The sequence below is a fragment of the Heteronotia binoei genome, chromosome 5 (genome assembly GCF_032191835.1).
Source record: "Heteronotia binoei isolate CCM8104 ecotype False Entrance Well chromosome 5, APGP_CSIRO_Hbin_v1, whole genome shotgun sequence".
NCBI lineage: Eukaryota > Metazoa > Chordata > Lepidosauria > Squamata > Gekkonidae > Heteronotia > Heteronotia binoei.
Genome location: NC_083227.1, coordinates 33,952,512 through 33,976,733, shown reverse-complemented (window position 1 = coordinate 33,976,733; position 24,222 = coordinate 33,952,512). Strand labels below are relative to the sequence as shown.

General features: G+C 43.3%; 1 protein-coding gene across 3 annotated transcripts; it reads left to right on the top strand.

Moving 5' to 3' along the window:
• The first annotated feature begins 2,623 nt into the window (after positions 1-2,623).
• On the top strand, positions 2,624-15,674 carry LOC132572269 (zinc finger protein 316-like). 3 transcript variants are annotated; one of them, XM_060239152.1, is made up of 9 exons: positions 2,624-2,765; positions 4,640-4,778; positions 6,008-6,359; positions 7,601-7,717; positions 8,948-9,094; positions 10,314-10,396; positions 11,632-11,758; positions 11,854-11,943; positions 14,050-15,674. In XM_060239152.1, the coding sequence occupies exons 3-9, from the start codon at positions 6,320-6,322 to the stop codon at positions 14,319-14,321; spliced, it is 876 nt and encodes a 291-aa protein (XP_060095135.1). In that variant the 5' UTR covers positions 2,624-2,765; positions 4,640-4,778; positions 6,008-6,319; the 3' UTR covers positions 14,322-15,674. The 3 variants fall into 3 exon arrangements, with proteins under 3 accessions (XP_060095135.1, XP_060095134.1, XP_060095136.1); XM_060239151.1 differs by lacking the exon at positions 2,624-2,765 and having other exon boundaries at positions 4,345-4,778; XM_060239153.1 differs by lacking the exon at positions 2,624-2,765 and having other exon boundaries at positions 4,361-4,778; positions 8,993-9,094.
• Positions 15,675-24,222: the final 8,548 nt, after the last annotated feature.

The window sequence follows — 24,222 nt, the reverse complement described above, 5'->3', positions numbered from 1 at the left end:
CTCAACCAAAACCAAAACGCCAGCTTTTCCTGTGATGTCACTTCCTGGGCACTCCCCCAAATCTGCCTCGTCTTCTGAAGTAACTACGTTTTCAAAAAAATCTCTCTGAAACTCATGCTGAGCCAAAATGGGGGTGGAAAGTGGGTGGTCTGCAACTTTTTCATACATTCCCAGGGTCCTCTCTTTCCACCCTCACACCTGCATGCACCTATCTGTTTGTGTGTTCTTCTCCAGCTTGCAAGCACTCTTAATGCCCATGTTCAATTGCCTGCACCACCTACACACCCCTTCCTCAACAGCACTGGCCAGTGTATGCAGTTGCAAGTGCTGTTGCCATTGCCATCAGGAATGCCAGTACTGTGTACCACCCACATTGGGCCCGGCAGCTGCTGTACCTCAAAATATGCTGACACATTTAGTAGGCCCTTCCTTCAGCTGCTACTACTGGAACTCTGCCTCAAGCTATAACCAAGCTTGCTTGGTTTCAAGAAAATCTCTTCACAGCTATTTTTCATACTTTTCCTTGACTAAAACACTGGGAAATTGCTGTGAAAGGTAGCAGAGAAGTGTACTGCAATTAATGAATTAATTTCAAGTTATATAAAGTTTATACAAGCTTTTTTGCAGTTATCCCGAAAAGGATATTTATGAGGGGCTTGCAGCTTTTTACTGGCTGTGTTTCCCATGCCTTTAAAAGCAACCTGTTGTGCAGATATTTAGCCACTGAACTTATTTTATCCTTTTTAATATCCACAGGAGGAGTTTAATTTTGGTGTCAGACAGCTGTTAAAAGCAGGACCAGTAAAATGGTGCCAAGTTCATATTACCGTCACTTCCATTGCTGTTGAGCTATACAGCAGTAATCTCCAGTAATCCCTTTCTGCCCCACACCTCTAACTCTCACTCACTCACACAGAAATCTCATAGAAAAGCCATCTGGCTACAACTGGGGGTGCCAATTTTTCATTGACAGAGCTCCTATGTCTGCAACAACAGTATGATGAACAGAAAAGTTTAATCCAGTAAAAATGGAAGGAAAGTGTAAGAGAACCCGCTCCAGCATTGAGGTGCGGAAAGAAAGATTTATGAGGCAATAAATACTCGGGAGACGTCTGAGAGAAAGGATCCAAGTGCACTGGAGATTTGCGTGGGAAAAGTCACTCCTCCCTCGCACCTCAGCAGCGCTTTTATTAGTTCTATTACATCACAACATTCCACAACGTTAGCCTATAAATCATCGTGTCTATTCTGCCCAGTGACAGCAGACGCATGCGTACATGGCACAAACATAGCAGGTTTCTTTGAGACTATAAATCAAACTAGGCTGCAAAACATCCCGTCCACATTCTTATCTCTCTCTGTTCTCAAGCTGTATTCCAACACATCTTTTCTGTACTTAAAGTGAATCCCACAGGAAAGAAAGGGAAAGAATGAAATGGAAGGTAAGGGAAAGAAAGATATGGAAAGAAAGAACATAAGAATATAAGAGAAGCCATGTTGGATCAGACCAGTGGACCATCCAGTCCAAAATTCTCTCATACAATGCCCCAGAAGCACCAGAATGTCCACCAGTGGAGCCAGGGCACTAGAAGTCCTCCCACTGTTGCTTCCCCCCACCCCCAGCACCAAGAATACAGACAGAGCATCCCTTGCAGACAGAAAAAGAAAGAAGGGGGAACAAAGGGGAAAAAAGCCTTACTCACCATCAGATTACCACAGTCAGCAACAATTCTGCCCAGAGGTCATTTGGTAAAAAAAAAATGGCTAATGGAATGCTCACTCCCCGCCCCTCCCAGCTGAAAAAAACACAAACTCCTTCCCAGGCCTCCCGGGAAATCTCCCCAAAAGAACATACTGCAAGGCACATGGAAGCTCATGCCTTGAAGAACACTCCATGGATCTAAAGTGCCACTGGATGCCAACTTTTCTCTCAAACACTGGGAGAGGGGGAGAAGGAAGCAGAGGCAGCCCAGCTCCTCTCTCCACAACACAGAGATGGGGAAAGGAAGGAAGCCAAACAGAGCTCAGGCTTTGCAGCCTGTGTCAGTCTTCAAGGCTAGCTTTTCTCTGCACAACACAGAGACAGGGGAAGGAAGCCAAATGGAGCTCAGGCTTTGCAGCCTGTGTCAATCTTCAAGGCTAGCTTTTCTCTGCACAACAGAGAGATGGTGGAAGGAAGGAAGCAGAGCAGAGGTCATGCTTTGCTGGGGCGGGGCTAGCTTTGGCTTTTCTTGTGACCCGGTAGTGAGGCTTTTGTGGCTCGGTACCAGGTCCCGATCCTGCAAATGGGAAACAGTGCTTTAGAAGATTCTAAACTAGGGGTGTCAAACATGCGGCCTGTGGGCCGGATCAGGCCCGCGGAGGGCTCCAATCAGACCCTCCAGCAACTGGCTGTCACCAGCTTCGTTTTCTCTTGCCTGCTTTTTTTTATCGCCATTTTATGTTTCTTCCTCAACAGGCCAGAGCAGCAAAGCAGCCTTTTCCTCTCCCCTCTCCCTTTTCCCAAAGGGAAGAGGAGGAAGGAGCAACTTCAGCCAATGAGGGAACTTGGCTCTCTAGCGCTGCTGAGTGATTAAGTTTGCCAGGCTCAGTTAACCACTCTGCAGAGCTACTGAGACAAGCCTCTCTTCCTTCTAATAAATGGCTGAGGCTCCTTCCCCTCCTCCTGCCCTGGGGAAGGAAAGAGCCAGAGCTTCCTTTGCCCAGTCCCCACCATCAGGGGAGCTGCAATGAATGCTTTTAAGACTAACAACGTTTTAGTGAAGGTATGAGCTTTTCGCCTTGCTACAGAGAGAGAGAGTTTTGTTGGGCTTGTAATTGGCTTCCCCTCCTCTTTTTCGCTGTACTCATGCCCTCCAGTCTTTCTCAATAGGAAAGCATGTGAACTATTTAGAAGAGAAATATCAGCATTAGGCTAAGAGTGTGTTCCACCACCCCAGGTTTACCCAGCCAATTTTCCTTATTTTTTTCTTTCACATTTTCTTTTGATTGGGGGTCTTGAATTTAGACTTCCCAGATAGTAGGCTGACACTGACCATGGTACATGGCTGTCTCTCTGTCCTTGTAGTTGTTTTTTGGTGGGGGGGTTTGAGTTGTAGTCATTTTTCTGGGGAAAACCACTATATCACCCTGGATCCTCATTCCATGACTAATCCTCCGAGTATATGATGTGCCTTTCCCTCCAATATATGGAAGCAGAAGTCAAAATTAAAGAAACAAGGAAACACATGAGAGAAGGAAGCTGAGGAGAGTATATGTATTTAGACTAAACAGGGCTTTTGGGGTAAAAAAAAGCCCAGCAGGAAGTAATTTGCATATTAAGCCATACCCCCTGACATCACCATTGTTTTACACAGGGCTTTTTTGTAGAAAAAATACAGCAGGAACTCATTTGCGTATTAGACCACACCCCCAACACCAAAGCAGCCGGAACTGTGTTCCTGACCACCATGGGATGTGAAAGTGAAGTCAGCAGCTGAGCTTCACTTCTCCCTGCACCCGGAAAAAGGGGAGGAGCCTCTCTCCAGAAAATGAGGCTGAACAGAACTTAAGGAGCATCCCCCATTGCTATGACAAGTCCATATACGAAGACTGAATAGCAATAACAAGTTAAATGTGTAAGTCTCAATCAGTGTTCCTTCTAAGCTGAGTTAGTGTGAGCTAGCTCACAATTTTTTAACCTCCAGCTCACACATTTTTGTTTTAGATCAGAAAAAATGGCCCCAGAGCAAGCTAATTTATGCAGTAGCTCACAACTTTGATACCAGTAGCTCACCAAGTAGAATTTTTGCTCACAAGATTCCACAGCTTAGAGGGAGTATTGGTCACAATATGTTTGGAAACTTAGCTTGTTATTGCTTTGCATATGTCTCCTTCATTGGAAATAATGGAGGATGGGGGGCACCCTCTTTTGGAGCTCATGGAATTGAACTCCTGGTCCAGGCTTTTTGAAACTTGGCAGGGGAGGGGGGGGGGGCTGAGGAGAGGAACTAGATGCTATATTGAAATGCGTTGCCTCTTCCTCAAAAAACAGTCCCCGTCCAGAGACCCATGGATCAATTCATTATACCCTATGGGGATCACTCTCCACACGGTATAATGGAGGGCCCAGCAGACATTCAAACTCCTTTCCCACTTTCCGATAACCCTGAAGCCGGGGGAGCCTGCAGACCAGGGGCTCCCCTCCCCGCAACTGGGGATTGACACCCTACCCTGTTTTGCCGTTTTACTTGGTCTTAACAAGAGGCATTATTACAGTGATCTTGTTGGTCTGGATTTTGATTTTGGACCAATAGGGACAAAACTCGTCATCCTTCCTATGCGCTTTACCGCCTGCTCCCGCTCACCAATAGACGGGAACAGAGCGTCTTACTAGCAAAGAGGACTACAACTCCCAGAACCCCATCTGTGCCGGAAAGGAAGGAAGAGGGGAAAAAAATCAAAACCCATATTAACTACAAGCTGTTGGGTTGCCCAGGATCGATTGCAAACAAAAATTTGGAGAAGCATCTATGGTAAATGCAACAAGAGGCTTCGTAGATGCATACTTATAGGAAGACTACTATATATAGAGGCGCGTCTTAAATTGGCTGGCGGGGTGTGTGCGGAGCAGAACTGACGAGAGAGCGCTCTGTTGCAGCAGTTGTAGTGGTGCCTTCGCCTTGCGTATTGAATTGAAGTGCCGAAGGAAAGGGCGGTGGTCGCTACACCTCGCGAGTTTCTGCAAGAGGAGGAGAAAAGGACATCCCCCCCCCCTCCTCCCTAGGAAGAGAAAAAAGGTAACGCCTTTGGAAATTAAGGAGAACATCCGCTGACTTTGTTAGCTACTTTGTGGGCAGTAAGATCATGAGAGCTATTTATGCTGTTCCTGCAGTATTTTTGCAGGCCTTCCGAGGATCCGGAGGGCTTTGCAGAATGCGATCTTATTCGCCTTTACTCCAGTCTAATTGATTTCCGTGGGCTCTGGCTGGAGTCGGTCTGCGTTGGGTCGTCCTGCGATTAAAACCATCGAAAACTGGCGGAGCCTGCCCTGTCCAGTCCATCCCATCACATGCCTAACAGTTAATTTTCCCCCCTTAAAATGTATGACCAGAGATAGAAGTACATACTTTTAAAAAGGAGTTTATTCACATTTTGTATGGGGAGGGAATGGAATGGGAAGTTAGCGTGCTTTTAGGCCTGTAGGGTTAATGAAGGGGCGAAGTTGTTTCTCTAAAATAAATATAGGGGGGGTTGGAAAGAAAAGACAAAGAGAACGAAGACTGACGCTGCCTTTAAGAAGCAGAACCGGTTTGTGTGTGCTGATAGATGGGGAAGGGTGTGTGGCTTGTACAGTTTGGGGACCGTGGAATGAAAACCCTAATGGAAAAGTAATCTTTGCCTTCTGTAAGTAGTAGTATGAAGCAGAGAAGGGTTTAGAAAATAATGCAAAAAGAGAGAGAGAGCAACACTGCAATTTCATCAAACAGGCAGTGATTTTTTTTAAAAAATCACTGCCTAGAGACAAGGGGGGGGGGTCTCTTAAGCCTGGTTGCATACATAAGGGGGCTCAGTGATTCTGCCTCTAGCCCCCCTACCGCATGGCACACCCCTTCCACTTGTCTGGCAGACAGAGAATGCAGTTTTTCTCCTCACCCCTATGTCTAGAGTTGATGCTGGATGGAAAGGTGTTATGTGCCACTGATATGGAAATTTGTTTGATTACTTATATGTCATTTTTCTGCCAATGAAGATCAGAATACACTTGTGTAGTTTCCAAGTTGTTTCCCATGCTGGCTGCACTTAGCAGCTTATTTCTTGCTGCCTAAGCAACAGAATTTAATGTTATACCTTACGATACTGTACTTATTGGGTATTTAAAGTGTGTCATATGTATCAGTGTGGTTAATGTAAAACAAAAAGATGATCCTTGGCCCAATATAAAGGATTTTGGTTGGTCTTCGTTGTTCAGCTTTTCATATACAATGGGGCGAACTTTAATGCTGATCCTACACCTGTTTATTTGTAGGCCTAATGAAGAAGTAAGTTCTGGAGCTTATGTTGGCAGAGATGAAGGCAGCCGTGTATGGGTTCTCCAGAGTCGTCCTGTTGTTCATTTGGTAGCACTTCCTGAAAAAAGCTCTACAGATTTCATTGTCAGGCCTGTTGAAAGAGAAGCTGCCTGCACCTATCTCCGGGAGAGCTGAGGTTGCTGGGTTTTTTTTCTTCTCTGAATGTCTCTGGTTCCTTGAGATGGCTTCTGAAGTTGTGGGAACTGAGTCGTGAGCTGTTTGTTCTTGCAGAAGCTGGTGGTATTTGAACAAGTCTCTTGTAAGCAGTGATGTCAGAATGGACAATCCCCCCTAACACAGCCTTGTCAGGTAGTGTACTTGCTTTTTGATTTGCTAGGAGCCTCGTGTCTGCCTTTTTAGTTCTTTTACATTTTCAGAGGTAATGTACTCTACTTGGTTAGATTTGTTTAAAACAGAATTAAATTTCATAAAACTTCTCAAATGTATATCTTCAGATGTAGGCTTTAAAGTGTATAATATGGGGAGGAGTACAGAAAACTATATTTGGGATATTCCTAGTCATTGCAGAAATTAGAATAATAGAATTGGAAGTGATGCAAAAGCATCGTGGACTGCAACCAGTCACCAGAGAGACCTGTATTCAAATCCTTCCCTTGCTATGAATACCCCTGAGTGTTTTTGTGCCAGTCACACTCCCTCCGCCTCTTACTTCACATGGTTGTTGTGAGGATGAAATGGGGAAGAAAGGGCAGGATAGAAATATACTCCATAACTTTCTCTTCCAGCCACTCTCCTGAGTTCCTTCAAACAGAGGTATTAGGAATTGAACTTGGGAATTTGTGCTCTATCACTAAAATATGACCCCTCTTAAATTTTGTTTTGGAATCCCCTCTGGAGGGTTTGGGAAGGAAGTTTTATGTGTGGGTCTCAGGGCCAGATCTGGGAGGGGGTGCAGAGGGGGCGCTTGCCCTGGGCATCACTAGGGAGACTCTGAATTGGGCACCCCCGGGGCGGGAGGGGGGAGAAAGATTGGCTACTTTTGCCACCTCTCCACCTTGCGAATAGGTATTAGGAACTGAACTTGGGAATTTGTGCCGTTATCACTAAAATCTAACCCCTCTTAAATTTTGGTTTGGAATCCTCTCTGGAGGTTTTGGGGGCTCGCCCCCATTTAAAGACTTTGTTAGCTAGCTGGCCGGCAGGGGTTTTAAATGAAGGGGGGGGGTCAGATTGCCTCCCTTTGCCACCTCTCTGTAAAGTGGAGAGGCAGTAAAGGCAGCTCCCCTCTCACACATTTAAACACCTGGTGGAGTGTTTAAATGGAGGGGGGAGTTAGACCGCAAGGTGGAGAGGCAGCAAAGGCTGCCTTGTGGCTTCTCCCCCTATTTAAACATCCCAGTGGGGTGCTTAAATGGGAGGGGGAGTCAGATTGTCTATGGCTCCCCCCCCATTTTTTGAGTGGGGGAGCACCATTTTTTGGTTTTGCCCCCACTCAGAAAAAATGTAGATCCGGCCCTGGAGGGTGTCTCAGCTTTGGTTTGTACAGCCAGATTCTGACTGAAATCTTTTCTTTTTTCTTTCCTGAAAAGGATATCTAGTCCTGAAGCCTAGCCTCAGATCCTGGATGGAAGTGAAGGGATTGCCATGGATGCCAGTGATCCAGGGTTTGGGTTTCAGTCAAAAAGAGATCTCTGACAGAAACTCAGGTCAGCACAAGTCAGTTTTCCTCATACTCTCTTCTAATATTGTAGTCCTTAAACCTTCTGTGTTTGGAGCCACTTCTGAACTTACTGTGTCTCTTGGAGCCTCTTTGCAAAGTAGCTCCTTTCCACTTTCCCCCTCCCATTATAAAATGCAAGGATTTCACATCAGTTAATATTGAACAAGTTGTATATTATTTTTCATGTTTATTTCGTATAGATGTAAGGCATTACTGAGCAACAAGCTATATTTCATGGCAATTTCATGCATTGCACAAGAGCAAACCCAAATTTGCCATCGAGTCTCATCTCTTAGGGCTAAACTAGACCTTACACAAAGAACATTTTCCCCTGGTGTGGCTTACATCAGAGGTGACATCTAGCTTGGCCCTTAGATTCGGGCTGATTCTCTTCCTTCCTCTTGACCTTATGACCCACCTGTGAGAAAGTGGTGACCCATTTTTGGATCCCTAACCTCATTCTGAGAACGCAATATCATCCTTGTGGGAGATGCCCAACACTGTGTGCATGCCACCATTTTACAGGAGTTGAGAATGTGGTGCTGAATGCAGAATGCAACTTCCTAACAAACTTTGCTTTCGTTATCTATCTTAAACAAAGCAAGTTTTTAGCCCTTGTCAATGCTCAGATATGTTCAAAATGCATGAATGATGCTGGGCAAAAATCTCAGAAGCCAGAGCTGAATATGATTCAAGAGGACAGAACTAGTTCTTCTCCCCTTCCCTTCCCTTGACTAGCAAAGCACTGTCCAGTATTACAAAATTCCTCTTATTTTGCATTCTTCCCCACCACAGCACACTCCCATAGATTGCCTGGACATAGTTTTTTTTTTTTTTTAACTGGTATACTCAGCCCTGGATGTGCCCCCTCTTATGGTTATGTCTGTGCCTGTGGTAGATAATTATTCAGCACATTGAATAATTATTTTGAGCAGTTTAAAATACTTTAAGCAGTGTATTTATTTTGATTGCCACTGCTGTATAGCTTCCCCTTACTCTACAGGGAAGTTCTGACTATTGTTTATTGAATTCATATTAAAAAACTTGCAAACACTAGCAAAAATCTGAGTTGCTCCCTCCGGATTTAATATTGATATTTAATAATATGACCAGTTTCCTCATTGAATGACTGATTTGATGCTTCCTGTCTTTTCTCTCTTTTGTTATCACGTGCAACTGCTATGGATTTGGCTCTACTGTGGGTTTGGCTCATCAGTTGTGGCCTCTTCCTCTTATGTTTTCCTTCTGACTGGGTCTTCAGAGTTAGAACAAGAAGTGGATGTTAAGCAGGACTATGAAAAGCCATGTGTCCGACGCCCCAAGATATCTCAGAAAAGCCAGGCCTTCTCACCTGTCTCATCCGGTAAGGGATTCACCTTAGTTGGGGGTACACAGAGGATGGATTCAGAACTAGTCCGCTCTGCTGGAAGAACTGTGGTTCTGTGAGAACATATTTACATTGCTGGTGGGACTGTCCGGTCATACGTAAATTTTGACTTGATGCAACAAGTATCGGCTATTACTTCTCAGAGTCTTCCTGTAACACCTGAGTTAGTGCTTCTGAACTTTTAGGATAAGTGACAATTAGATATTGTACACAAAGAACTAACATCGTTGCTTATAGTTGCAGCATGTCTTATGATCACATCTGCCTGGATATCTCCTTTACCACCTTCCATAAAACTATGGCATGACAAAATATGGGAGCAATTTATTATGCACAAGATTTTCATCATTGTAAATCATACTTCCACCAATAAGGCACATAAATTCATTTCAACATGGTCACCACTGTTGAAATACATGACAGAACATAATCTCCTCCCTTCCAATCATTCTTTTCATGTTTGGCTACAGCTCTAATTTTTTTTTTCCACCCTGAAAACTCACTTCTGAGTTTTTGTGTTATTTATTTACCTATTTATTTATCTATTTTTTCTTGTAGAAGGCTTTAGTAATTTTGAATGTAGATGGATATGCTTTCTCTTTAAGTTGTAATAATCTTTTATAAGGTGATCTTTGTACCGTATTGGATACATAATTCATTTACCTTTTTGTTTATTGCACTCAATAAAAACAATTTTTTTGTTTAAAAAAAAAAAGAAAAAAGTTAGGGAATTCTAGGGAATGTAATCAAGATTCCTTTTGTGTACTGTTGTACTCATGCAGATATGTTCTCCTGAACATTAATGAACTATCACGCAAGGAAAATCTTTAATAAAACCATCTGTCACAGTGAAAAAAAAATGTTTGTGGATTGCTGCCCATCATGCTTGACTAATACCTACTTTAAGCATTACACTTACCACACAGAACTTTCTGTTTTCATGTAACAGTTTTTGTTTGTGAAGTGTACCACATGCATTTGGGGTGCATGCCGCCTCAGGAACGTGCCTTAAGAAATCTTTGATGACTTGATGCAGTGTTTTATTTCCTTGGTGTTTTGAACATTTCTATGTAGCAGTGTCACATATTTCACACAGAAGTTCCCCAACCATCCTGAGATTGGTTGTAATATTACAAAGGAAGTTTTTCTCACTGTATTCTCTTCCTCCTTTTGCTTGGCGATCTTGTTCCCACAGAGGGCAGACCGGTACCCCAGTTTCAACCTGGATTGTCCTCTCCTTCCAGTGGGAGCCAACAAGGTGAAGGAAAACCAGCTCAGGTAGGGGATTGTGAGGAATCCGCTTGATGGGTTTTCAGTGGGATATGAAGAGCAGGGAACATATGAAAAGATTCAGGCAAGGGCAGAACTCATAGCAGCCCCATACCATTTAAATACACATCTGGAAAAAAATTAAAATACTTGTACCTCATCTTCCCCTCACACTTCTGGCAATTAAACACCTACAAAACACAGTACATTTACCCCCCTTCTGAAGAAGAGTTGGTTTTTATAACCTCCTTTTTTCTACCCTAAGGAGTCTCAAAGCAGCTTATAATCACCTTCCTTTCCTCTCTGCAAAACAGGCACCTTGTGAGGTGGATAGGGTGAGAGAGTTGGGACTGGTTGGCATCATGTGGAGGAGGAGTGGGGAATCAAACCCTGTATTAGAGGCCACTGCTCTTAACCACTACATCATGCTGGCTGCCAAGAAATGCCTGAAGCTGAAACCTGATCAAAAAGCCCTCACAAATAAATGGCCTTACAAAACTTCTAAAGATGCTGCCCTCTTTACTGCTTCAGGGAGCCCTTTCCACAAGGTGGGAACTACTATAGAAAAGGAACAGGTTCTAGCAGTTGCCACGTGGACCTCTTTAAGCTAGGCAACAACCAGAAAATGGCAGCCAGAAGGCCACATTTGACACACTGAAACATATTGGGGGGGTGGAATGCTTTCGAAACACCAGTACCGCAATTCCTTTCAAAATGGAGATAAAGTGGTAGACTGTACTGTGATCCATGTGCTGGTGATTCCTCGGTTCAAATCCCCGAACACTCCCAGACAGAGTTTTCACATAGATGTTATAGAGCATATGGGGGGGGGGGGAGCAGGGGAGCACGGGATTCTCTCCATTCTCTTGCCCCATAATTTGTGGTAGCCCCACAATTTATTGATTATTATCAAACTATAATCTCTCAACCTACTCTGCCTCACTAAATTGTTGTGAGGGTAAAATGCAGGAAACATAAAATAGATCATGCTGAGCTCTTTGGACAATATTTTAAGTATAACAAGTGAATTGTGCCAGATTTAATGAGATATGTGGGGGTAGATGGGTGGAAATTTAGCAATTAATAATTTGTTTTTAAAATGGAAGTGAAATAAAAGTTGGGAGGAGTGAGAAGTGATTAGTATTTCTTTCCAAGGCAGAGGTGGATAGAAATGTGCTGAACTGAAATGAATATGCTCGTACAGACAGCACCTCAGCACACTATTTTTGTTGTTGTTGTTGCAGATGCCAGTGACCTTTGAGGATGTGGCTGTGTATTTCTCTGAGGCTCAGGGGACTTTGCTGGACCCTGACCAGAAAGCTTTATACAGGGAAGTCATGTTGGAGAATTATGAGAACGTGGTCTCACTAGGTAAGATGTTGGCTTGTTGCCCTCTGGGTATCCTTGAAGACACTAATTTAAAATGTCAAATTCATCTTAACTTTTCTTTCCCCTCCCCTCCAAAGGATCTCTGACTTCAAAGCCTGAACTCATCATCCGGCTTGAACGGGGAGAAGAGCCATGGGTGCCAGACTTTGGAAGTGCTCAAGTCTCAGGTGGGTAGGCACCGTGTATGGGGGACTTTTCAACCCTGACCTGTAAGCCTTAATTCCCTCAAGAAAAATCACAGGAGCCTTCTGAATCTGCCTCAGAAGGATATGTTCGTTTCCCGACTTAACTGAAGCATCATATGAAGATGTTCGCATTTGTCAGTGAGGATAAGATGTTATAAAGGCAGCCCTGGCCAGTTAACCACAACAGTGAAAGAGATGTTCCCATTCTGAGGAGGGTAATGAACAGGGTTGTGTGTATGCCATGATGTAGACCATGCTGCACCTGATGTGGGGACATGAATGGTTTTTCTATGTTACTGTTCCTGGATATTTAGGGCTCCTGCTTTCTTTTACTTGGGGACATTCCATGAAATAGCTGAGCAGTTGGGTTAGAACGGATAAAAGGAAGTATTTCTTCACCCAAAGGGTGATATTAACACATGACATTCACTGCCACAGGAGGTGGTGGTGGCTGCAAGCACAGACAGCTTCAAGAGGGAATTGGATAAACATATGGAGCACATGTCCATCAGTGGCTATTAGCCACAGCGTACTGTTGGAACTCTCTGTCTGGGGCAGTAATGCCCTGTATTGTTGGTGCTTGGAGGGCACAGTGGGAGGGCTTCTGTGTCCTGGCATCACTGGTGGACCTGCTGATGGCACCTGGATTTTTTTTTTTACCACTGTGTGACAGAGAGTGTTGGACTAGATGGGCCATTGGCCTGATCCAACATGGCTTCTCTTATGTTCTTACTAGAGCAGTTTCCTCATGTTATGAGAACCTGGCCCACTGGTCCCAGGCAGGCTTAGTGCAAAAGGCTGTTCCATCAGTTTTCATGAAATGGCTCCTTTCAGAAGAAGACTGCAATGTGATTCAGGCCTTTCTAGCAAAACCATCAGACATGGAGCGTATTACCAGTGTACACAGTGGGGCTTGTTTACAATATAATTGGGCCGTAAGTCTTTCATGTTGCTCTGTGATCCTATCCTAGGTTTGCCAACTCTGAAGTGAGAACTTCCTGGAGATTTGGGGTCAGAGCCAAGGGTTTGGAGGGATTTGGGAAGGGGTTTCAGCAGGGTAAAATGCCATTGAAAGCAGCCATATTCTCCAGGGGAAACTGATCTTTGTAGTTCGGAGATCTGTCATAATTCCAGAAGATTCCCAAGCACCACTGGGAGGTTGGCAATTCTACCTTCAAATCTTTACAGAACAAAGTTATGACTCCAGTGGCAACTTTAGGACCAATAAAGTTTAATTCTGGGTATAAGCTTTCATTCACACAGAGCTTATAGCCAGAATTAAACTTTGTTGGTCTTAAAGGTGCCACTGGACTCATAACTTTGTTCTGTTGCTTCAGACGAACATGGCTGTCCATGTTCAGCCATGTCTTGATGTAAGCCTTGAAAGCAATATGCATTCCTTACTGGTGGGGGATTATTTTAGTGGATTTATAGATGGCTTTTCAGCTGTAACAGCTTTCAAGTCAATTTATAATTTAAAAAACAGAATTAAAAGTACAAATAAGGTATAAGGAGTTAGACCCTCCTCCTCTACTCTTGGGATCATGTGGCATCAGTAGCACTTGAAAAACCACCAAGATTTTTGGGGAATGAGTATTTGAAGAAGAAGAGATTAGATTTATATCCTGCCATCACTTGGAGTCTCAGAATGGCTTACAATTTCCTTCCCTTCCTCTCCCCACAACAGACACTCTGTGAGGTAGATGGGGCTGAGAGAGCACTATGAGAGTCAGTCGTACCCAGAAGATAATGTTGGTCTTTAAGTGGCTAATGGACTTGAATCTTAGCCCTCTCAATCATCAGGCACCAGTAGGACTTTAAAGACCAACAAGATTTTTGGGGTACGAGTACTTGAGTGTCAAAATCATACCCAGAAGATACAGTTGATCTCTAATTTGCTACTGGACTCAAATCTCATATACACGGGAATAGAGGCAAGGCCAGGAAAAATAGCATGCTTTCTTCAGTGCTTCTGCAGGCTCTTGAAAGTTTGTGTCGCTTCCACTCCATCCATCTTGTTTTTAAAAATTATATTGTCTGACACACTCCCCAGTTACCGCTCAACATTTGTGTCTTTTATCCCAACAGGTTTTCTCAGGAAAAACCATATGTGCCCTGAATGTGGGAGGAGATTTGCTTACAAAGCAAATTTTCTTCTGCATCAGAGAGTCCATAGCCGCCGAGAGAAGCCCCTTAAATGTCTGTGGTGTGAGAAATATTTCTATTGGAAAGCTGGCCTTGTGAGGCATCAGATGGTCCACATGAAAGCAAAACCTTATAAGTGTCTGGATTGTGGGAAATCCTTTCATTGGAAGTCACGTTTCTTGAGACACCAGGAAGTCCACACTGGAGCAACATGAGAGAATGACCAGAGTTTGGCAAATCTTTACTGTGGAAATTGGTCCTGATGAGAGAGATCTTACCAGTGCTCAGAATATGGAAAATGTTTTGCATGGGAAGACCATCTTTGGATGTATGCGGAAATCCACATGGGAGAGACGCCTTTCAAATGCTTGGGAGTGTCAGAGAAGTTTTGTTTACCTCTCCCATTTTGAGCATCACAAGAAATTCCATATGAAACAGAAACTGTACACAAAGATTAACCTTCCTGGATTTTATCAGGAACCCCTAAAGCTCTATGTGAAATAGAACCTCCATCATGGATCTTTGATGGGAACTCACCTTAATTGGTCTCCTACTATTCCTTGATAACAAAGATTGGTTACAACTGCCTAGTCTAGCTCTAGCTGTAAATAATGGTGTAGCTCTTGTTGTAAATAACTTACACCTCAGCACTTGAAATCTCATTCATCTCAATGAGAAATATTGAAATCACCCCTTGAGTAAATAGGACATTGAAGGCCTTGATTTTAGCTGGAATGTATTATCTGAAGTGTTTGCTCAGCAATTGTTATAACTCGGTAGTCAAGTCGCCTCCTTGGAATTCAGAGGGGAAAGAGTTGAGGTTAAAGGGCAGTGAGGCATTGACTGACTTCATGGCTGAAGTGTGACTCCTACTGGGGCCTTCACAGACTGCATTGACACAGACTGCTACCGCTGCCTAGAATTTCTCAGTAGGTTGAATTTGGGATTCTAAAAGTAGCTTTGACATTTTCTCCCTCTGCTGTGGTATAGTGTTTACTCTCAGGCTAAGACTGGAAGGACATGGGTTGAAAATACCTACCTTGCCATGAAGTTTTCTGGATGGCCTTGAACCAGTAACTCTCTTTCAGCTTATTGTACTTGACAACTTGTGAGAATAACAAAAGGAAGGGAGAACTATATTCGTTGCTATGGGCTCCTTAGGTGGAAGATAGGATAAAAACATACTTAACAGATTTTAAAAAGCATGATGTGTTAGTAGTTTTGCCTAGGAAAATGGAAGCAAGCAAGCAAAAAGGCTCTCATTGGGTTGTGAGAAACGTAGCGAGGGGTGGAGAGTTGTGACATCCACCTCTGTGAGGTACTGGGAAGAGGGGAAGGGACATGCAGTTTGAATAGAGTTGTCCTTGCGTCCCATTTTCTAACTGCATAGTAGACAATTGGGAGAACTAAACCCTTGGTTGAGATGGAGCTGAATTTCCTAATCTTTTACAACTGATTAAAAGGACAGCTAAAAAGATATATTTCTGGTTCTGCTGTACTAATTTATACTTCAAGTTAAATCATATGCTCTTCCAAAAAATGAGATAAAATCATGATTATGATACCAATATTTATTGTCATCATAATGTTTTATGGGACACCCAGTTCATATAACGGCATTGTCACCTACCTCCATAACCAAGAATTCTAGTATAGCAAAGAAACATTATCACTACGGTGAGAATCTGGCAATAAACTTGTGTCTGGACTATTATCCAGACTGAAGGTGGAGGGAATCATGTTATTGAATGTTCCTTCACATATATACGTTAAAAAGATCCCTGCATAAAGGGAACCATATGAATGAATCAGTCAGAATCTGTACAGTCCAGATGAATTATCAGATTAGTAAGAGCTAGGCTTTAATATCTGCAAATAGAAGATACAAAGTGCCCTCTATCTGAGGTACAAACACCATACACATGGAATGTTCTTTCTCACATAAAGGGGGAACTTTGTGCTCTGGTGCTCAGGAGAAGGTGAAGAAATGGAGATGTTAGATTTCCACCCACAAGGGTATGACTCTCCAAAGCAGACTGAAATGCCCCCCGAAATCCTGTTCCTGATGGTATTCTCTCTCCTTGGAACAGGATTTTGGAGGGCATTTCTGAGGGGGAAGTAGAAAAATCTCACTGGGTGGGAGGAAACCCATGTGTCTGTGGAAACCTCTGATTTAGATGCAATCCATGTGGAAAGGTGCTTATGCCTGACAGGGCTGTTTGATACTGCCTTCACTAGGCCCTACAAGGCCTGCTGCTACCTAGAAGCACTTTGGTATGATGCTGGGACCACTATGGATGCAGTCTTAGGGTTGCCAATCCCCAGTTGGGACCAAAGCTAACCAAAAGGTTACTGTGACCAAAATTACTGTGAATTACAAAATTATGCAAAAAATAGTACAAATTTAATAACACCTGATCAGATGGGTATACAGTTACAGGATGAAAGAATCCATAGTAGTCGATACTTTATGTAGCAACTTCATGATGTCCAAGAATTGAAATTCACAGTAAGTAGTCCAATTCCATCAATCCCATGAAATTATAATGCACGACAGGGACATCAGCTTTCACTTCCTGTTCCAAAAATTTCCTCAGGCAAGGGATTATTAAAGCTGAACAACATAAACCATCACTATCATACAAACACAAAAAACTATCATACGAGCACAAGAAATAAAATTACTTACAATTCCAGAAGTCAGTGAAGACAAAGTTTGCTTGTTCATATTTATTGAGTCGAATTTGTTTTCTGTGGTCTATTTCCTCCCCTGTTTTTTAAATTATTTTTTCTCATATGAGTCCCAACAAGCCTTACCTTGGCTCAGAATAATTCCCACATGAAGGCCGCCTGACTCTCAAGGCCTATACAGGCTAATAAAGGTGATGATGGCCCTTCAAGTACTCTGGATCTGCTTTACTGATCTAAACCTGCACCTCAGAGTGGGCTATAGAATGCTGGTTAGCCTAGCAAAGACTGAGGCACTACTGGATTTCATGTATCATACAGCTGCCATATTTACTGACTGTCATCCAGCACAACTCTGGGACCATCCTGCCCATACTATGTACCAGGGCTTTTTTTCTGGAAAAATGTCAGAACTCTCAAGAGGGAGATGAAGGAAAAACACATGGGTGCCCCCTCACAAACTTTTAAACACTTTTTGAGAATTTTGTTTCCACAGGTTCTGGAACTCTTCCACTGTGTCCTCCCAGAAAAACCCTGCTGTGTACCCTGATTGGTTCAGGTGTTCCTTCCCATCTTGTTTGTTGCCAAAAGAAAAACTAGCTTGATTAAAAATAAGTAAATCGTAATGGGATGTGGGTGTTGAAAAACCTGTCTAATGCTACCTGATTAAATACCTAAACAATAGGTTGCCACATCCACCATTTCACAGCTTCCTTTAGCCCCTTTTAACAAAGTTTAAGTCTAGCGGCACCTTTAAGACCAACAAAGAATTAAACTTTGTTGGTTTTAAAGGTACCACAGGACTCAAACATCGTTCCATTGCTTCAAACCAACATGGCTGCCCACCTGAATCTGTCTCAACTTTGAATCAAACTAGACAAGACAGTTAACACAAGATTATAATACAGCAATGCACAAGGGCTGTGTATGTAGACATTTCCAATACAAAGCTCGACACAGGAAAGTTGGACAGTTTTTTGGACTGGAAATATCTGAATGCACAGGCCTAGTATGTTCTGTACAAAGAAGGTACTCTTGAAGGAGGGCAGATTCTGCTTGTATTCAGAAGTTCTGTTCTTAGTCTGTTTATAGTAATAATACCTAAAGCACAGGCCAGCTCACCAAAGCAGTTTGCTCTTGGGGGGCTATCCGCTTACATAAGAGTGTTAAGATGAGCTTTGCATGATCAGAATGGGTCCACCTAGTCCAGCATCCTGTCACATACAATGGCCAACCAGTCATTTGGGAGGGCCAGCCACAGAGCATAAAGGCCAAGGCCTTCCTCAGTGCTGCCTCCCAGCACTGGGATTCAGAGGTTGACTGCCTCTTGAGTGTGGAGGCTCCCTTTAGTCATTATCATTGTTTATTTGGTGATAGACCAAGATGGGTGGCTAGGGTTGCCAAGTCCAATTCAAGAAATATCTGGGGACTTTGGGGGTGGAGCCAGGAGCAAGGTTGTGACAAGCATAACTGAACTCCTAAGGGAGTTCTGGCAATCACATTTAAAGGGACCACCCACCTTTAAGATGCCTTCCCTCCACTGGAAATAAGGATAGGAGCACCTTTTGGGGCTCATAGAATTGGACCCCCTGGTCCAATTTTTTTGAAACTTGGAGGGTGGTTTGAGGAGTGGCATCAGATGTCATGCTGCAAATTTGGTGCCTCTACCTCAAAAAGCAGGCCCCCCCAGATACCTGTGGATCAATTTTCCATTATACCCTATGGGAATCAGTGTTTATAGGGGATAATGGAGTGATCAGGAGACATCCACCCCTTGCTTTCTGATGACCCTGAAGCGGGGGGAGGGCCTCTAAACCGGGGGATCCCCTGCCCCCTCCTGGGGATTGGCAGCCCCATGGATAGCCATGTAGCCTGTAGCAGTAGGAAAGAGCAAGAGTACAGAAGAACCTTAAAGATTAACAAAATTATTCTGTAGCAGTAGGAAAGAGCAAGAGTACAGAAGAACCTTAAAGATTAACAAAATTTGTGGTGAAGTATGTGCTATATTTCATGAGTCAAGATTGAAAAAGTGAGCTGTGACTCCCAAAAGCTCATCCCCTGCCACAAATTTCACTAGTCTTTAAGGTGCTACTGGACTCTTGTCCTTTCTACTGTCTGTATTATGTTTGTCTTTGCTGCATTGTTTTCTGTCATCTGCCTTGAGTTTCAACAACAAAAACTGGACTATAAATAAAGTAAATGAATGAAGTCATCTATGGTCCTGGCCATTACTATTCCTGGTCTTTAAGAGATGGTTGAGATACAGGAATTGGCAGCTGAATTTGGAGAAGAGTCATTTTAAATTGCTGCCAATGTGTTCCCAGCTCCTGGGCTGGCATTGCTACTCTGCCCAACAAAGCTTCTGATTGGCTGTGCAGTCTTTTTTAAAAAAAACATTGCCTTGGCAACACACATTGCTCGGAAACCACCGGTGCAGCAGACACTTTGGTGAGCATCAGAAAAGATGTTGGGGGGCACTATGCAATCTCCTGTGGAGGATTTCTGCCTAAACTTTTGATGGTTTCTTTCCTGCCAAGGATTTTCAGCCACCAAGCCTGACCATATGTCCCTGATGGAAATTAAATGGGTGCTAGCTTCAAGGCTTAAACCAGAGACCTCTGACACCACTGTTAAGTGAGAGGTCAGTGAAAGCCAGCTGTGCTCATCTGTTGTAATCACAGCCAAATTCACTATGTCTGCATTATGCAAATTTGTGGGGGGAAAACCAGAATGTATATGAATGCAGAATTCAGCTTCCTGATCATCATAGCCTTTCCCCCCCTAAGCCCCTCCCCCCCAGAAACAACGTTTCTACCTTTTATGGCTACGCAGATAAGACTGGAAGTATTTGAAGAACGCCTGCTGACATTTCGGAAGTTGTTAAAAAGACTTCCTGTAGTGGCAGTTGGGATAGGTTCAGTGCTTCTTCTCTCCTCTTTCCCATGACCAAAATAAAATATACCAAATAAGACTAAAATATGTAAATATGTGTTTGCATAAAAATGAGTTTGTATTATACCCCTCTCTTTACTACCTGGAGTCTAAGAGCGGCTTGCAAACTTCTTCCCCTCCTCTCTCCACAACAGACACCGTGAGGAAGGTGGGGCTGAGAGTTCTGAGAATTGTGACTGGCCCAAGGTCACCCAGCAGCTGCACATGGAAGAGGAGTGGAGAATCAAACCTGGTTTTCCAGATTAGTCTGCTGCTCTTAACCACACCATAGCTGGCTCCCCAAAGTGACAGACTGCAGATTGCCACTGTACAGAGGTAGTGTGTGTGTGGAATAAACATGAAGCTGCTTTACATAGGATGAGATAATTGTCAGAGTACTGTACATTCTGACTGACAACTGCTTTCCAGGATTTCACTACTACTTGATCCTTTTAACTGGAGATGCTGGGGATTGAACCTGAGACCCTTAGCATGCAAAGCAGGTGCTCTGCCATTGAGCCAGGTCCAGGTTCCAAAGGGGCTTTCAAGGCAAGTGAGAAGCAGAGGTGGTTTTTGCCATTGCCTTCCTCTGCAGTCTTCCTTGGTGGTTTCCCTTCCATGTATTGATACTGCTCCCAAAATTTGACTATACTATGCCAACTTTCCTCCCCAGACGACATGATGTTGTTGTTGTTCAGTCGCACAGTCGAGTCCAACTCTTTGGGACCCCATGGACAAAGTCACGCCAGGCCCTCCTGTCTTCCACCATCCTCCGAAGTCTGCTCAAAAGAGGACATGATAGAGGTGTATAAATTACAAATCTGCAAACGCCAGATATTGGGGATTGGCTACCTGTATGCTCCTAGAGGCACCTGACTTGTCCCTCTTGTAAACAGGATGTTGGACTTGCTGAACCTTTGATCCGACCAAGGAAGAATATTCTTATAGTTCCAGACTTCAGCGATCATTATACTAAGTCAAGATGTGAGATGTCGAGAGGCACATAGTTTTAAAAAAATGTTCACTAGGGAAATCTTTATTCATTATTGGAATTAGTATCACATTCATATAGTTACTGAAGATTACACAACATAATATCGACATACATTTATCCAGGCAGACATTACATTTCACAGGTAAAAAATATTCCACTCTCACCTAGAGAGAGACATATGAATAAGGATCCATTCTCATCTATCCAGTCACCCTGACCAATCCAATAACTAAACTAGTCAGGCTTTTCAAGTAATTCTGTTGGTTATAGTGTTATAACATTGGGGCCTATATATATATATCCATGATATAACCAAAACAAAAACCTCAAACAAGATTGTTGTGTTATTTTTGAGTTGATGCTGAGTTGCATCTCATTGGGGAAAAAAGACTGGCCATTTGAGCCTCAGATTTTAATCTGAGGGGGAAAAAAACAAATAATCTCATTCTACATTACAAACATCATAACCAGGAAATAACAGCTTATTTTGTCTACAGTTTGAAATTTAAATTCATTTCAAAAACATTTAGTCAAAAACCAAAACTGGCAACGGCCATTTTATGAGAGGTATGGATGCCTGAAAAATGGAATCACCATTGCCTTACCCAAGATCCTTTGGGGAAAAGGATAGTTAAACTAGATTCAAACTGGTCTGTCGTGTAGTCATGTCCCATATTACTACTGAAACATGCAGCATTCTTAATACTGAGGTTTTCATAGATCATTAACCAAATATAGCTTAATTTGTCTAAGTTCCAATGTTGTATTGTCCACAATTCAAAACCTAACAAGTATCTCAGCAACCAAATCAGAATAGAAGAAAAATATATTAAACTGTTATAAAAAGATATCAGACTGTGAGGATGATCCATCGACCACAGAGACCTTCTGTTTTTCCTAACACCCCTTTATAAGTGGGCTGCAGCAAAAAGATTGGGAAAGAGAAAGATGGTGATAATGATATTGAATTTATATTCTGCCCTCCACTCTGAATCTCAGAGTGGCTCACAATCTCCTTTATCTTCCTCCCCCACAAGACTCCTATGAGAGCTATGGCTGACCCAAGGCCATCCCAGCAGGTGCAAGTGGAGGAGTGGGGAATCAAACCTAATTCTCTCAGATAAGAGTCCACTCACTTAACCACTACATCAAACTGGAGAGTCAAACCTGGGCCTTTCAGAATACCTAGTAATTCCCTCAGTACATTGAAATTCCCTCCCTAACCTGCTTCACAATATACTAATAATCAGGCCTAATTACGTTAGTATCCCATCTTGCCTACAACCCTGCCACAGAAGAGGATGAGGAGGATCTACACATTCTCACACTTACATAGCTACCCCCACACACACCCTGCACAACAGCTTATGGGTCAGAATGCAACTGCAATGTAGGCTGAGGTAGACCCCATTTCTATCTCTGCAATGTGACATATTGCTAACAGCCAATCCAGGTGGGCAGCTATGTTGGTCTGAAGCAATAGAACAAAGTTGGAGTCCAGTAGCAACTTTAGCTTTGTTGGTCTTAAAAGTGCAACTGGACTCCAACTTTGTCCTAAGAGCCAGTGCTGCTGGTAACAGGATACTACTAATTCAACCAATACTACCCACAATGTCTGCAACATTCTGCCCATCCACCCTGGATCTCTATGACTGGCAGATGGCTCAGACACAGCTCCAAATCTATTTATTCACTTAGATATTTATACTTTTCCTTTCTCCCCATTGGGAACACAAAGCAGCTTTGAACAATATTCTCATCTCCTCCATTTTATCATCACACCAACCACCCTGTAAGGCAGATTAGGGGGTAAGAGGCTGATTGGCCCAAGGTTACCCAGTGAATTTCCATGGCAGAGTGAGGAGAGTCAAACCTGGGCCTCTTAGATCTTATCCCCAATGCTTCAAACTGCTACATGTGGGTTGCCAATTCCAGGTTAGGAAATTTCAGGAGATTTGCAGGAGGAACCTGGGACCTCAGTGTGGTACAAGTGCCCACAGAGCCCTTGACAGCACCCATTTTCTCCAGGGGAACTGATCTCGTCATTTGGAGATCATCTCTAATTCCTGCTTACCAGGCTCCATCTTGAGGCTGGCAACTCTATGGTTCAGTGCTGTTCATCCTCCATGCAAGGGCGCAGGATTGTGCCCCTCAATTATGTTGATTTCTATCCAGTAAGTCCAACTTTTTTTAAAAAATCACACTGAGTTAAATTAAGTGACAGCCAAGAAAAACAGCAAAAGCAAATAAATCCACATAAGCACAGAAGAGTATGGACAGTACAACTGAAGAGTTAATCGCAATTCATCAAATCATGAACGGCTTGTCAATTTTTGGTCAAGTATCTGTTTAGATCAATGACCCAAACTTTTTGAATACAAGGACCTCTTTTTAACATTAAAAAAAAATCAGATCCACCCCTCCACAATAATAGCTGAATTACTAGCACCTGTTGATGGGGGTGGGCGGGGGAACACACATGACAAAAAGATCAAAATGACAATGCTTTGTGCATATTCCAAACAAAATTTTTCAATGGTTGGAAACTTGTCTCTACAGTGGAGCAGCAAATTAAAAAGAAAATTTCTTGGCTTTTATGAAGTCCTTGGGATGAAAAATAATCAACTGAAAAGGCTCCTCTCTCACTCAAGAGGGCATATACACCATCTGAGAAGATGCCCGCTTGGCATCATCATCTAAAAACAAAGGATACCTGTTTTTCCATCAGAAATAACAATTGACACACATCTCCATATTAAGGAAATTAGATCATTAAAATTCATTCAATTCACTACGAATGTAGTCATTTCTCTATTTTGGCTGTGGATTTGGGGCTGCAGAGCAGGAGGGCTGTTGTGTCCCAGGCCACCTGTAGTGCAGGGCTATCAGGCTCGCCCCCCTTTGGTTTGTTCAGTTGAGACTGTAGACAGATTTGGCTTAAGTACAGGGGTGTAGCCAGGATTTTTTTAAGTTGAAGGGCTTTTAAAAAAATTGGGGTGTGTGTGTGCTCGGATTTCTTTAAAAGCCCCTGACCTAAAAAATCCTAGCTATGCCCCTAATAGGTGGCCTCCCTGGCTGGATCTTCCTGCATTCACAGCCAACTTCGAAGATGGCTGCGAGAAGAACATCCGCCACCTCTCACCTGCCCATCCTGCTCAACTGAGCAGGACTGGAGAGAGAGGTGGGGCCAGCAGGCCAGGTCTTCCTGCTTTTGTAGTCAGCTGGCTACAAGAGCACAAAGACCCACAGCAGTCACCTCTCACCCTCCCCTCCTGTTTTGCCAAGTCGGGAGCCCTCAGTTGGGGGGCCTTGTTGGGAAGTCAGAGGCAGACCCCCAGAGGCCCCTTGTTGACACTGGTCTGCTTAAATAGTGACAATCAAATGTAATACAGCAGGTTCACAAGTTTATCTGAGAGGTATCAAGGAATGAGACACACATATCTGACTTAAACACCGTGTCCTATCAAAATAGCTTATCTCCTTTTTTAATTTTTCTGAGGACA

Bases quoted from the DNA above. Each gene is read 5' to 3' on its own strand.
- LOC132572269 (XM_060239152.1), top strand. From the start codon at position 6,320: ATGTCAGAATGGACAATCCCCCCTAACACAGCCTTGTCAG. The intron at 6,360-7,600 runs GTAGTGTACTTG...TTTCCTGAAAAG, and splicing joins CCCTAACACAGCCTTGTCAG to GATATCTAGTCCTGAAGCCT. The intron at 10,397-11,631 runs GTAGGGGATTGT...TTGTTGTTGCAG, and splicing joins GTGAAGGAAAACCAGCTCAG to ATGCCAGTGACCTTTGAGGA.